Raw genomic sequence first — 13,103 nt, 5'->3', positions numbered from 1 at the left:
GTTATTTTGACAAGGGTCCTCAAAGTTGCTAACATTACAAGGTTTAAATCAATGTGGTTGTGAACACTGTCAACCCTCAAACTTTATCCGTGTAGATTCCGCAGAGTTCTATTTTGTTATTTTGACAAAGGCGCTTAAAATTGGCAATGTCACAAAGTAAAAAACAATGTGGCGGCCAACATTGCGAATAGCACAAAACTTAACTGTGAAAATTTCGCAGAGTTATTCTTTGTTATTTTGACAAAGGTCCTCAAAGTTGCTAACATTACAAGGTTTAAATCAATGTGGTTGTGAACACTGTCAACCCCCAAACTTTAGCCGTGTAGATTCAGCAGAGTTCTATTTTGTTATTTTGGCAAAGGCTCTTGAAGTTGCTAATGTCACAAAGTAAAAAACAATGTCGCGGCCAACATTGCGAACCGCACAAAACTTAACTGTGAAGATTTCACAGAGTTATTCTTTGTTATTTTGACAAGGGTCCTCAAAGTTGCTAACATTACAAGGTTTAAATCAATGTGGTTGTGAACACTGTCAACCCCCAAACTTTAGCCGTGTAGATTCCGCAGAGTTCTATTTTGTTATATTGACAAAGGCTCTTGAAATTGGTAATGTCACAAAGTAAAAAACAATGTGGCGGCCAACATTGCGAACCTCACAAAACTTTACTGTGAAGATTTCGCAGAGTTATTCTTTGTTATTTTGACAAAGGTCCTCAAATTTGCTAACATCACAAGGTATAAATCAATGTGGTTGTGAACACTGTCAACCCCCAAACTTTAGCCGTGTAGATTCCGCAGAGTTCTGTTTTGTTATTTTGACAAAGGCTCTTGAAGCTGCTATTGTCACAAAGTAAAAAACAATGTGTCGGCGAACATTGCGAACCGCACAAACTTTAACTGTGAAGATTTCGCAGAGTTATCTTTTGTTATTTTGACAAAGGTCCTCAAAGTTGCTAAAACCACAACTCACAAATCACACGTTGTGCAATGAGCAAAGCCAAACTATGTTAAATTCGCATTTTTAACTATGCTATTATGACAAGGCATCGAAAAATTGATAGTTTAACAACATTTTTATTGTTAGTTTCGCAATAATTGCGTTTCGCAAAAAAAAAGTTGCTGCGCTAGCAAAGGCTAGGTTGTCAATGTCCCAAAGTAGTTTTGTGTTTTTATCAATAATTCGTTCGCAACGTAAAACTGCAGCCTTGTCTCCGGATTTTTCTCTGAGTGTACCGTACCATACCATTAAAAAAATGTAATAAAGTATGAAGTTCATGGCCTTCACTAAATTAAAAAGCTACATTGTTGTTTGTTGTTAAGGGGGTGACGAAACGAAAGTAGGCTTGTTCGAGCTGCTGAGGTGAAAATGTAGGTTGCAAGTAAGCACAAAGAAATGTACAGTGATGAAACTGTACTTTTGTAAAATGCTACAAAACCTACAAACCTTTTTTTGGTCGAAGTTTTTTAGATCAGTAAAGAATAGCGGTTTAAATTAAAGATTTTGGCTATAATTTTTTGTTCCCAATTTTACTTTCTAATACCTAGTAACTATACAGTCTCCATGCTAGTAACTTTTACATTCTTTTTGGGGTTCCGTAGCCAAAATAACAAAACCTGAACCCTTATTTTTTAGTTTAGCCATGTCCATCAACGTTCGTTCGTCCGTCTGTCTGTCCGATTCTAGTACTGTTAGACAGGCTGATGTAATTCTCGTCTAGATATGAACTTATTTTTCGCAGCATAATCTTCATGAACGCCGACATGGAAACGTGCAAGAGTCGCATCCTGGCGCGCAGCGTGGATTGGTGTACCGGCAATATGACAGCACGCGGCGCTCCGCGCTCGCTGCCTCATCCAAAGGACACGAAAGAAGTTGTCGAGGCTGAGGTGATGACAGAAATAATATATTCCACACACAACATTGCCGTGCGTGCCAGCAGTGGCCGAGGGTTGAATTGAAGTAATCAAAGAAGCATAGAGTGCTCACAGGGGCGTAGCTAGAGGATATGGCGCCCGGGGCAATCACAAAATTCGCGCCCCCTGACGACTGACAAAAGTTTCCCTACTGCTGCCCTTTGCCCATTTTGGCGACCCCTCTTGGATGGCACTTGCCCCCCCCCCTAGTTACGCCACTGAGTGCTCACTTCATACATCGTCTACATCTAGCGTCAAGTAGCGGTACTCTTTAGTACTGCTTTTTTGACGACCGGTCTGGTCTAGTGGGTAGTGACCCTGCCTTTGAAGCCGATGGTCCTGGATTCGAATCCCGGTAAGTGCATTTATTTGTGTGATGAACACAGATATTTGTTTCTGTGTCTTGGGTGTTTTCTATGTATGTATGTATGTATTTGTATATTATATATATCGTTGTCTGAGTACCCATAACACAAGCCTTCTTGCAAGAAGACATGTCTTGAGCTTACTGTGGGACTTAATCTGTATAAGAATGTCCTATATATTTATTTATTTAAAAAATTTCAATGTTCAAAATTCTTCGTTCTTACTTTAACAGTGTATACGATGATATTACACTCGATTGGTAATTTTCTACATCCCGCTCTTGTCACAGGCACAGAATAAATACTCGTAATCAGGGGTCGGAAACCGGTATTTGCTCCATACAAAAATACCGGTATTATTACGTTCTTTTGTTTATAATTTCATTTTTAATGGGACTTTTAATAATGCAAAATTGTTTCCTAAATACATGATTCAGTTCTACGTAATGAGCATAAAAAATTTAAAAATATTGGGCTATTTCGGGGTTTTAAAAAAATACCGGTTCCGAGCCCTGCTCGTAATAGTACTACCGTACAGAAAGGAAACTTCGTACAAAACCGAAGTTTGACAGCGGTTCAGGGTCGAATTATGTTGTCCCTTTCGGCTATTTAGGATTGTCAAAATTCAAGTCATTATCTTATCTGTGGTCGTGCACGCAAAGGGACGTCATCGTCAAGTTGTGCCAACCCTATCAATTGCTCGGAGCAATGCTGAGCCGAACGGAGCCGACTTTGCCCGAAGCGAGGAGTTTCGCACCCCTGTCGCAGGGGCCTAAAAATAGTAGACTATTTTAAATAATTTTGTTTGTGTAGCTTGACTTCTACTTCTCTGACGGCATAGCCGAGATGCGGGCGGCTGCCGGACTCAGTGCCTGGGAGATAGACTCCAACCAACCAATCGGTAATCTCTCTAGTTATTTTAACCCTTAAATGCATGATCTTTAGGGTTCCGTACCCAAAGGGTAAAAACTGGACCCTATTACTAAGACTCCGCTGTCTGTCCGTCTGTCACTAGGCTGTATCTCATGAACCGTGATAGCTAGACAGTTGAAATTTGCACAGATGATGTATTTCTGTTGCCGCTACAACAACAAATACTAAAAACGGAATAAAATAATTATTTAAGTGGGGCTCGTACAACAAACGTGATTTTTTTGCGTAATGGTACGGAACCCTTCGTGCGCGATTCCGACTCGCACTTGGCCGGTTTTTAGAGTGCTCAAATATCACCATAAATTTAAAATTTGATCGGAGAATTTAATCAGATTGGCGAAAAATTGTCCCCGTCTGGACAGGCCTTAATATATATTTTGTTCAAATATTTGTGTACCATAGATATAACAAGTAGTTATAGACGCGCCACCGAGCGACCGGGGGTAAGAGAAAGAATATTCATATAAAATTTGGGCAGCATAGGATTTTTTCTCTTTTATAAATTTCGGTATTTCACCATCGCCTACTATGTCCCTATGATGCCACCCGGTCGGTGATAAGGACAAAGCATGGCACTATTTTCTCTTTCCTCTTATAGGAATCGCAATAAGACTATCTTTCTCTATCAAAGTGTGTCAGGCCCTTGTTGTGTACACTGGACTGTGCTCATATAACGAAAATCGCAATAAGCCCCGTTTTATATCTAGACCACGTGCAGACGAAGCTTCAGGCGGCTATCATGGCGGCTCCGTCCTGCGACATGAACTTCAACCAAAGCGGAGGGGGCCTGGAGAATGCTCGCGTCGATTAAGACAAAGTCACGTGACCGTTTCTGCATACGAACGGAGTTCCCATTTTCCTCTCTCGATATTAAAACGATACTCGCTCATTTGGCCTTGAGCATCTCTGTACCCGTACCCGCACCCCGCTCACTGCGATCGTACGTAAATTTCTCGATGCACCACAACAAGGTTCAAAGAATAAACGGAATAAACTACAGCCCAGAGGCGCGCGGTATATTTTCCATGTCAATATCCAGGGAGGGAAATGTGGACTACGATTGTATGGAGAAGCGGTCGCCCATTATCCTCTTAAGACCAACCACTAACCCCTTAATCATGAATGAAACTACAAGCCTCATTTAACTTTTCTACTCGTCGATTGTGATGGTCGAATAAAGATTTCGTATACCACTATATTTGCGTACATTTCATGTATGGACTCCAGTCCAGAATCAAGCTTTTCAATCTCTTACCTCACTTAGGCAACAGCAAGCTTCGTTGCTTAAACACGGTACTCGGCTGAAAAGCTCTCTATTATATCACTATTGTATAAAATACTATTTTGTTTTTCTTGTTCTTTTATTGTTATTATGTATTATGTTCACTCTCTTCTTAAATATGTATGTATATTTCTGTATAGTGGCGTGCGAGTGAAGTTTTCATATGACGAATAGTAGTAAAAAGGTGCGTTTTTATTATACAGCTAAGTACATAAATAAGGTATTTAGAAATTAAAAATATAATTTACATAAAAAATGTTTTTATTATGTAACTCCCCTCCCTCCTTCAATTTGAAATTAACTTCTACATAATTAACTTGCTAATTATACCTAAAGAGGATGCAGTCTCACAATAATTACACAATACAGATAATGAGGTCGCCCCGAGCGGTATGTCCACGGAATCCAGGTGAAAACAGGCCCCAACTGGTAAATGCATCAAGCCTGGCAGAAATGCCACATCATGAAAATGCCACAACTAACAACAGAAATGCCATAACCAACAACAGAAATGCCACAACTGCCAATACTTGAAGCAACTATTTTTTACAATCGTCTAATCGTTGGGACTATGAAAATACTAACGGTTACTATTGAGAGCATTAAAATTTGTATTTAACATTTAACTATTTATCCTATTTAGTTAATATATTTTTTAAATTTGTTTTAAAATTGGCATTATTGAATACATTAACTGTAGACACACTTAACCTGAGGCAGCGGCACACTGGCGTCTACCGGCTCCATCTCTGTCTAACAGGTCTACTGCGAAAGGGACGCAAATAGACGCAGCGCGCCACCACCCGAGACTTGGTTGTCTATTACTCGTATCCCTTTTTAACAAAATCTCAAATTTTAATGTCCGGAGACATCAATTCATTAAAAAAAATAACATACGTATAAAAAACGAACAGAAGTTGTCAAAAAGTGATCACAAATGAGCATAAGTCCCTAATCAAGGGACTTACGCCCTTATCTAACGAGTAACAGAGAGCAGAATTGAAAAAAATCTAATAAAAATGCATTTACGAGGCAGCCACCGGCTTGATCGCTAGATTTAAAACGCCGTCGACTAGCCCCCACACGCCCAACACACACACAATCCAAAACGCGCAAGTTTAAATTAAGAATACTTCACCTAAACGCGCGCGCTGAGGTCCCCATACACACAATAAATATCCACTACACGCTGTTTAGATACGGGTTATCCACAAATTGTACTGTTTATAATCCGTATAGGCAGGAGATCACAAAAGACCTGTGCCGGCTCTGAAGAATTTGAATCTATCCAGTTTTACAGTTCATCAACATTCAGATCCGGTTCATCCAAGCTTGGCAGTCTCCGTCCGTGCAGGCCTTGTGGTTACAACTCATCCTTGAAGTCTTCATCTTCTCCAGCTCCGGGGGGTGGTACTCCACCAGTTCCCTGGTACAGCTTGGCAATGATGGGTTGGACAACATCTTCTAGGCTCTTCTTCTGCTTCTTGTATTCCTCCGCGTCTGTGTCTTGGTTGTCTTCGAGCCACTTGATCGCTGCGTCAATGGCTTCCTCCATCTTGCTCTTCTCATCATCAGATACCTGTTGACAATAGAGAGGAGGGGTTAGTTTTGTTTGTAATGTTTTGATAACTAGAAAAAACATTGACTTGTGGTCATATAATTTCAAACAATTCAGTATTGGCAGTAGTGGCATTTTCGTTGTTAGTAATGGCATTCCTGACTTATTTTCTTATGTGATAAATGCAGGTGGCATTTTCAGGATTTCAATAGTTAATCATGGTTACAATTTTAAGAGAACAATAATCAAGTTAAAATGAAGATAAAATTCAAGATACACACCTTAGCACCAAGCTTCTCCTTGTCCTGGAGCTGGTTCTTGATGGAGTAGGCGTAGCTCTCGAGCTCGTTCCTGGCCTCCACGCGCTCCTTCAGCTTCTTGTCGTCGTCAGCGAACTTCTCCGCGTCCTTGATCATCCGCTCGATGTCCTCGGGCGTCAGCCTGTTCTGGTCGTTGGTGATCACGATCTTTTCCCGGTTTCCTGTGCCCTTATCCTCTGCAGACACTTGGAGGATACCGTTGGCGTCGATTTCGAAGGTGACCTCGATTTGAGGGATACCGCGAGGCGCGGGAGGAATGCCGGTAAGATCGAACTTTCCGAGGAGATGGTTATCCTTGGTCATTGGGCGTTCACCTTCGTAGACCTGGATGGTGACGGTGTGCTGGTTGTCGCTGGCGGTAGAGAAGATCTGGGACTTCTTGGTGGGGATGACGGTGTTTCTAGGGATGAGCTTGGTCATGACGCCTCCGACGGTCTCGATACCCATGGTAAGAGGATTGACGTCAAGAAGTACGATAGCGTCAGTGTCTTGTTCTCCGCTGAGGACTCCGGCTTGGACGGCGGCACCGTACGCTACAGCCTCGTCGGGGTTGATGCCTCGGGAAGGCTCCTTGCCGTTGAAGAATTCCTTGACCAGTTGTTGGACCTTGGGGATACGGGTGGAACCTCCGACCAGCACAATCTCGTCGACGTCCTTCTTGTTCATGTCGGCGTCTTCCAACACCTTCTGGACAGGCTTGAGGGTAGATCTAAAGAGGTCCATGTTCAGCTCCTCGAACTTGGCACGAGTCAGGGTCTCGGAGAAATCTTCACCCTCGAAGAAGGATTCGATTTCGATCTTGACCTGGTGGCTGGAAGACAGGGCGCGCTTGGCCTTCTCTACTTCACGACGGAGCTTCTGCACGGCACGGTTGTCCTTCCTGATGTCCTTGCCCTTCTTCTTCTTGTACAGCTTGATGAAGTGCTCCATGACGCGCTGATCGAAGTCCTCACCACCAAGATGGGTGTCTCCGTTAGTGGCCACGACTTCGAATACTCCGTTATCGATGGTGAGAAGAGACACGTCGAAGGTACCGCCACCAAGATCGAATACGAGAACGTTCTTCTCTCCCTCCCTCTTGTCGAGACCGTAGGCGATGGCGGCGGCGGTGGGCTCGTTGATGATCCTCATGACGTTGAGGCCGGCGATGACACCAGCGTCCTTAGTGGCCTGACGCTGAGCATCGTTGAAGTAGGCGGGTACGGTGACGACGGCATGAGTTACCTTTTTGCCCAAGTACGCCTCGGCGGTTTCCTTCATCTTGGTAAGGACCATGGCGGAGATTTCTTCGGGAGCGAAGATCTTGTCGCCCTGGGCGGTCATGACGGAGACGTGGGGTTTGCTGTTCTTTTCTACGACCTTAAAGGGGAAGAATTTGACGTCGTGTTGTACGGTGGTGTCGCTCCATTCCCTACCAATGAGACGCTTGGCGTCGAAGACGGTGTTCTCGGGGTTGGTGGTGAGTTGATTCTTGGCGGCGTCACCGATAAGACGCTCGCCGTCTTGGGTGAAGGCCACGTATGAGGGAGTGATACGGTTACCCTGGTCGTTGGCGATGATTTCCACGCGGCCATTCTTGTACACACCGACACTGTGGACAAAGACATTGATTCGTTAGCCTGGTGCATAATACACCCGACATAAATCGACGCTTTTTCCTTTTTTTACCGCTACACTACCCAACAGATTTTAATGAAACTTGGCACTTGGCATACAAAAATCTGTTGGTGGACTTAGATGAATATTTATAACGATTAATAAAAAAACGCGTGGGAGAACCAGTTTGAACAATTTTGACTAAGTTATTTTCAGTGAAAAGAGGTTTTTATAATCATGACTCGTGTGATACTAGGTTTAAATTCTAGTGATTTAGACTTTTGCAAAACAAACTTGGGTTGGGTTTTATTTGGCTTTATTGTTGTTTTAGAATCATGAATCTGAAAGCAAATAAGAAACTGACACTTTAGCTATTTTTAGTTACAAGACTTACAAGTGAGTTTATTATCTCAGTGGTAAAGGTATGTTATTTGATATGGATTTTAATGAGTGATAAGAAAATTACTATAATATACCTGTTAATGTGAAAAAGCACGTGTCTCCAAATAAATATGATAACAAAATATATTGAATCAAATGAAAAGCATAATGGATAAGTTATGTCCCTATAGGATTACCTACAATTTTTTCTAGACCTTAGTCAACTAAATCTTTGCCTATTAGGCTTAAAACAGTTAATTTATAAGATTGATGACCTCACACATAACTGTTGCTATGCCAATAACGTGACATAATTGAAATTGAAACAACTGTTTGCCGAATAAACACAAGTCTCGCCAAAAATAACTGCCTACTTTTACCGAAAAAATATTGGTTAAACGAAATATTTAGTTGGTATGCCTCTGCTTTGCAAAGCATGGGATTTGGAGTGTTGATTGGTCAAATTTTTTCAAATTTATCTGAGTATAAAGCTGAATGCTGAACACTTTTTGTGTTGGAGAAAATTCAGCTATTGCTCAGTTGGCAGAGCGCTGGAGTATCAATCCAGAGGCCGTGAGTTCAAGTCACACCCAAGGCAGTAATTTTTCCACTTTTAAATTTATTCTAAGCTTAATAGCATCGATCGCAGACGTTTCTGCTTGTTACCAGGTTTTTTGGGTTCCATACCTTAAAAGGAAAAAACGGAACCCTTATAGAATCACTCGTGCGTCTGTCTGTCCGTCTGTCACAGCCTATTCTCCAAAACTACTGGACAAATTAAGTTGAAATTTGGTACACATATGTAAGTTTGTGACTCGAAAACGGGCATGTAACGTAAACAAATTAATTTTAATGATTTTTAATTTTTATGGGGGCCACTTTTGGGGGACATGAAAAATTTAAATAATAAAGTTTTTCAAACTATATCGTGTTACATATCAAATGAAAGCGCTAATTTTGAGAATCTCAAATAAATATTTTTTTGTAATTTTAAAATAAATAGTTTACAAAAAAATACCATTCCCCCCCACCCCCTTTATCTTAAAACTGGGTCTAAAATTTTGAAAAAAAAAATGCACATAATAGTGCTTAACCTACAGATAACCAGAAAACCTATTAGAAATTTGCAGTAAAGCGTGAGTCTGACTTAATTACTTAGTTTTGATCTGACCACTATGGGTTTTGAAAGATATTTTACTCACGTAGCTCACATATCACATAAAAAATACACATTGTTAAAAATTGTGTAATGTAAGGAACCCTTGGAACGCAAGTCCGACTCACACTTGGCCAGGTTTTTTTTAGTTTTCAGTTGGCAATGGCATGTTATTATACCTTTATTATAAATTCTTTAAAATGGATTTATTTAGAGGTATTTCCACAGCTGTGCTTCTTTTCACTGTTTGCTAATGTGTCAAAATTAATGTAAAAAATTAATCAAGCAAAAGCTGAATATAATTAAATGTAATTGAGAGAAAAAAATCCAACCCACGAAACGCTCAATAAAATTTAAACTTTCTATTATCAAAAGGAAAATTCATTAATTAAATGAGAAATTGTAGAGGTGAATCCTTTTTGCTAAACTATGTATTAGTTGTCAGATAGATTTATGCTCAAAGCACATATGCTAGCATATCCTAAGACCAGCATGCATATTTGTGTTGTTTTCAATCAAAACGTACCACATTGTCGCTTGCCATAAGGATGCTCTGACAGGTTATTCGTATAAAGATACAATCCAATTTCGTCCTTATGGTTAGCGACAATGAGGTACCTTTTGCTTGAAAATGTCACATTTTTTTAAATAACAGAATTCACAAGAGGCTTTACAAAGTTTGCAGTGTTACAAATGAGATAACATTGATACAGAAAAATTTTGATTTTTCATTGATAATTACTGAAAATGGAACAATATGTTTGCTTTGCATTATTCTACAATATCCACCTGAATGGGATCTAATCTTAGCCCTGCTTCAAAGGCACCAGTAAAAAAGTACCACATCATCTATGGGAAACATAACCTAAAAATGACAATGAAGATTTTGAAGAATAACTTACCATGAATATGTTGTTCCCAAGTCAATACCGATTACTGTGCCGATGTCCTTATCCTTTTCTTTTTTGTCGTCGGCACAAACTGCCGCCACGACACACGCTAACGCCAGTAAACTCCACCGCATTGTTGCACCTATATTAACTGAAATAATGAAAAGAAAAACTTTTAAAAAACTTGAACTAAAAAAAAACTTAGAGAAAGCACCAGTTGTCTTTGGGTAGGTATCAGTCAACGCGGTAACGGTATACGTGGTATCTACGGATGGACACGTCACTCCCTAACTGGAATGCCGATTACTGACCGAACTGATTTAGCGACCGGTAAAGACTTTAGAAAGGGAAAGCCGGTACAATAAACGATGGTTAACGGGATAAAATTTGATAACGGTACGTTTATACGCCTACGACTAAGTAGGACAGTGCGCCGGCCTGTCTCGCGCATCGAGAATTTTCTCTACGTATGCTAATCAAAATTTCATTTAATACCAGACAAATTCCAATAAGACCATTTATTTGACTCTACAATGCTGAAATTATAAATAACTGGAACTTTTCTCTTACAATAACTGACATATTGTCACAAAGACAGGTTATAATTAACGCAAGCTAAAGTCTCAGGAATTTGACAATGAGTTACAATTTAGAGAAATTAATGAAGAAAATCACTTACCGATTTAATTAGATAACCAAAGTAAAGTAATAATTCAGATAATAAGTAATTCACAGCCACGACAGCACTGGAATGAGTAACGCTTCTACAGTAACGATATTCTGTGATCCTTTGCTTTCGATTTTCCAGAGTTAACTGAAGTTTCGCACGCCGCCGCCGCTATTATTTAGCGCTAGCGTTGATCGTGGGCGAACGTGATTGGTCCACCGAATCGTGACGTATTTGATGCTCGCACGCGATTGCGCCAAGTGTACATATCTGGCTCAACGTGATTGGCCCACGTCTGTAACTGGCATCTTAGAAAAGTTACACTTTCTTTGGCGTAATTTTTAAATTTTGTTACTCATACTAGTTTGTCAACAATTTCTCAATGTTTACGTGGGAAATATTTCCAGATATGACTAGAATTTTCTAAAATATTTTTCTGAGTGGGCTTTATTTCTTGACAACAAAGTTGAATGCAACATTTAATTTAAGAACCTGGAGGATTGATGACAATTGATGACCACGACTTCCTTTGAGGTGAAATTATTTGGTCTCTTTGGATCAGGCCAGTTTGGCATTACATGTAGTCAAAAATGTTCTAATATCTGTGAACACATGGAACTGTCACACCATGAACGCTGACAGCATAGAGTAACTTATATTATATACTGAGCTGACAGTAAACACACCTAAATACACAAGTAAGCGCTACATTTTAGAAAATGAGAAAAAGATAAATTATAAGTTTAACATTTTATTTAATGGAGCACGAAGGTCCTATGCCCCGGCGCTGTGGTCGCCCCTGTGAGGTGCGAATTTCTATTTACTTATTATAATAACACTTATAGTTATTTTAGTTATTTGTCTAGAATCTGTCCGCTAGTTGGTAGTTGGTACGCGCATTTTATATGTTAGGTTACCACCGGGTTGATGATGAAAACTAATACTTGTACCAATATTTTAACTTTATTCGTTCGCTACCAACATACTAACAACCAATTTACAATAAATATTCCAAGACGTCTACACTGTAACTCGTCTGTACACGAACTGCCCCTTGTCACAGTGTACCCACCTTTTAATAACAATTCAAGATGGCGGGAACCAGTGACAAGTAAGGGTCAACTGATACTCTTTCTGGCACGGGTAGTTCAACTAATTTATACAAAACCTTTACAAACTATAGTTATAAACCTTCCTCTTGAATCACTATCTATTTAAAAAACCGGCCAAGTGCGAGTCGGACTCGCCCACCGAGGGTTCCGTACTTTTTAGTATTTGTTGTTATAGCGGCAACAGAAATACATCATCTGTGAAAATTTCGACTGTGTTAGCTATCACGTTTCATGAGATACAGCCTGGTGACAGACAGACGGACAGCGGAGTCTTAGTAATAGGGTCCCGTTTTTACCCTTTGAGTACGGAACCGGAGTCCGTCTGTCTGTCACCAGGATGTATCTCATGAATCGTGATAGCTAGACAGTTGAAATTTTCACAGATGATGTATTTCTGTTGCCGCTATAACAACAAATACTAAAAAGTACGGAACCTTTGGTGCGCGAGTCCGACTCGCACTTGTATATATGGCATTCCCATCTACAGTAAAATTATCGACCAAACAGACGTACCTACTATTAGTATAGTCACCTGCAATAGTCAAGCACTTTTAGCCGAGCGCAGTTTCGCTTCCAAACTGGGGTTCGTAGGGTCAGGGGCGTCAGGGCATGATCTAAAGTATCAGAAAGTTTGAAACACGTTCTTTTGAGTAGTTAAATTCCTTAAAATGAGTTGCTAAGTGGACTACAGGCCCCGCCTTTAACGCTCGCTGTAGTTTTTTCTGGACAATGGGTAAGTAAGCCTAAGGTGGAGAGGAACTACAATCAAAATACCTAGTTGTATGAAAATCCTGAATAAAATTCCCAGCAGTTGCAGGCAGGGAATACCTATAATTTTATTGTCGGGAATTACCGTACGGGATACTTTGCTATTACAAAAATGTAGGCACATATTTAAGCTCAGTACTTGTGTTGCGCTTTTTAGGGTTC

The 13,103-nt window shown here is 40.4% G+C and overlaps 2 protein-coding genes across 2 annotated transcripts in view; one reads left to right on the top strand and one right to left on the bottom strand.

Annotated features, from left to right (window-relative positions):
• The window catches only part of LOC134753793 (adenylate kinase 8-like), a 35,090-nt gene extending 31,068 nt beyond the window's left edge, over window positions 1-4,022 (top strand). Inside the window, exons 9-11 of the mRNA XM_063689734.1 lie at window positions 1,739-1,886; window positions 3,092-3,179; window positions 3,919-4,022. Of these exons, the coding sequence (XP_063545804.1) occupies window positions 1,739-1,886; window positions 3,092-3,179; window positions 3,919-4,022 (340 nt within the window). The remainder of the gene's footprint in view (window positions 1-1,738; window positions 1,887-3,091; window positions 3,180-3,918) is intronic.
• A 721-nt stretch (window positions 4,023-4,743) lies between these two features.
• Window positions 4,744-11,232, bottom strand: LOC134755160 (endoplasmic reticulum chaperone BiP). The gene is made up of 4 exons (XM_063691662.1): window positions 11,074-11,232; window positions 10,407-10,545; window positions 6,333-7,962; window positions 4,744-6,072 (listed from the first exon to the last, which is right to left on the bottom strand). Exons 2-4 carry the CDS (start codon window positions 10,526-10,528, stop codon window positions 5,857-5,859), a joined length of 1,968 nt encoding a protein of 655 aa, XP_063547732.1. The 5' UTR covers window positions 10,529-10,545; window positions 11,074-11,232; the 3' UTR covers window positions 4,744-5,856.
• Window positions 11,233-13,103: the final 1,871 nt, after the last annotated feature.

Source organism: Cydia strobilella, chromosome Z (genome assembly GCF_947568885.1).
Source record: "Cydia strobilella chromosome Z, ilCydStro3.1, whole genome shotgun sequence".
NCBI classification, from domain to species: Eukaryota; Metazoa; Arthropoda; class Insecta; order Lepidoptera; family Tortricidae; genus Cydia; species Cydia strobilella.
This window is presented reverse-complemented; position numbering and strand designations above follow the sequence as displayed.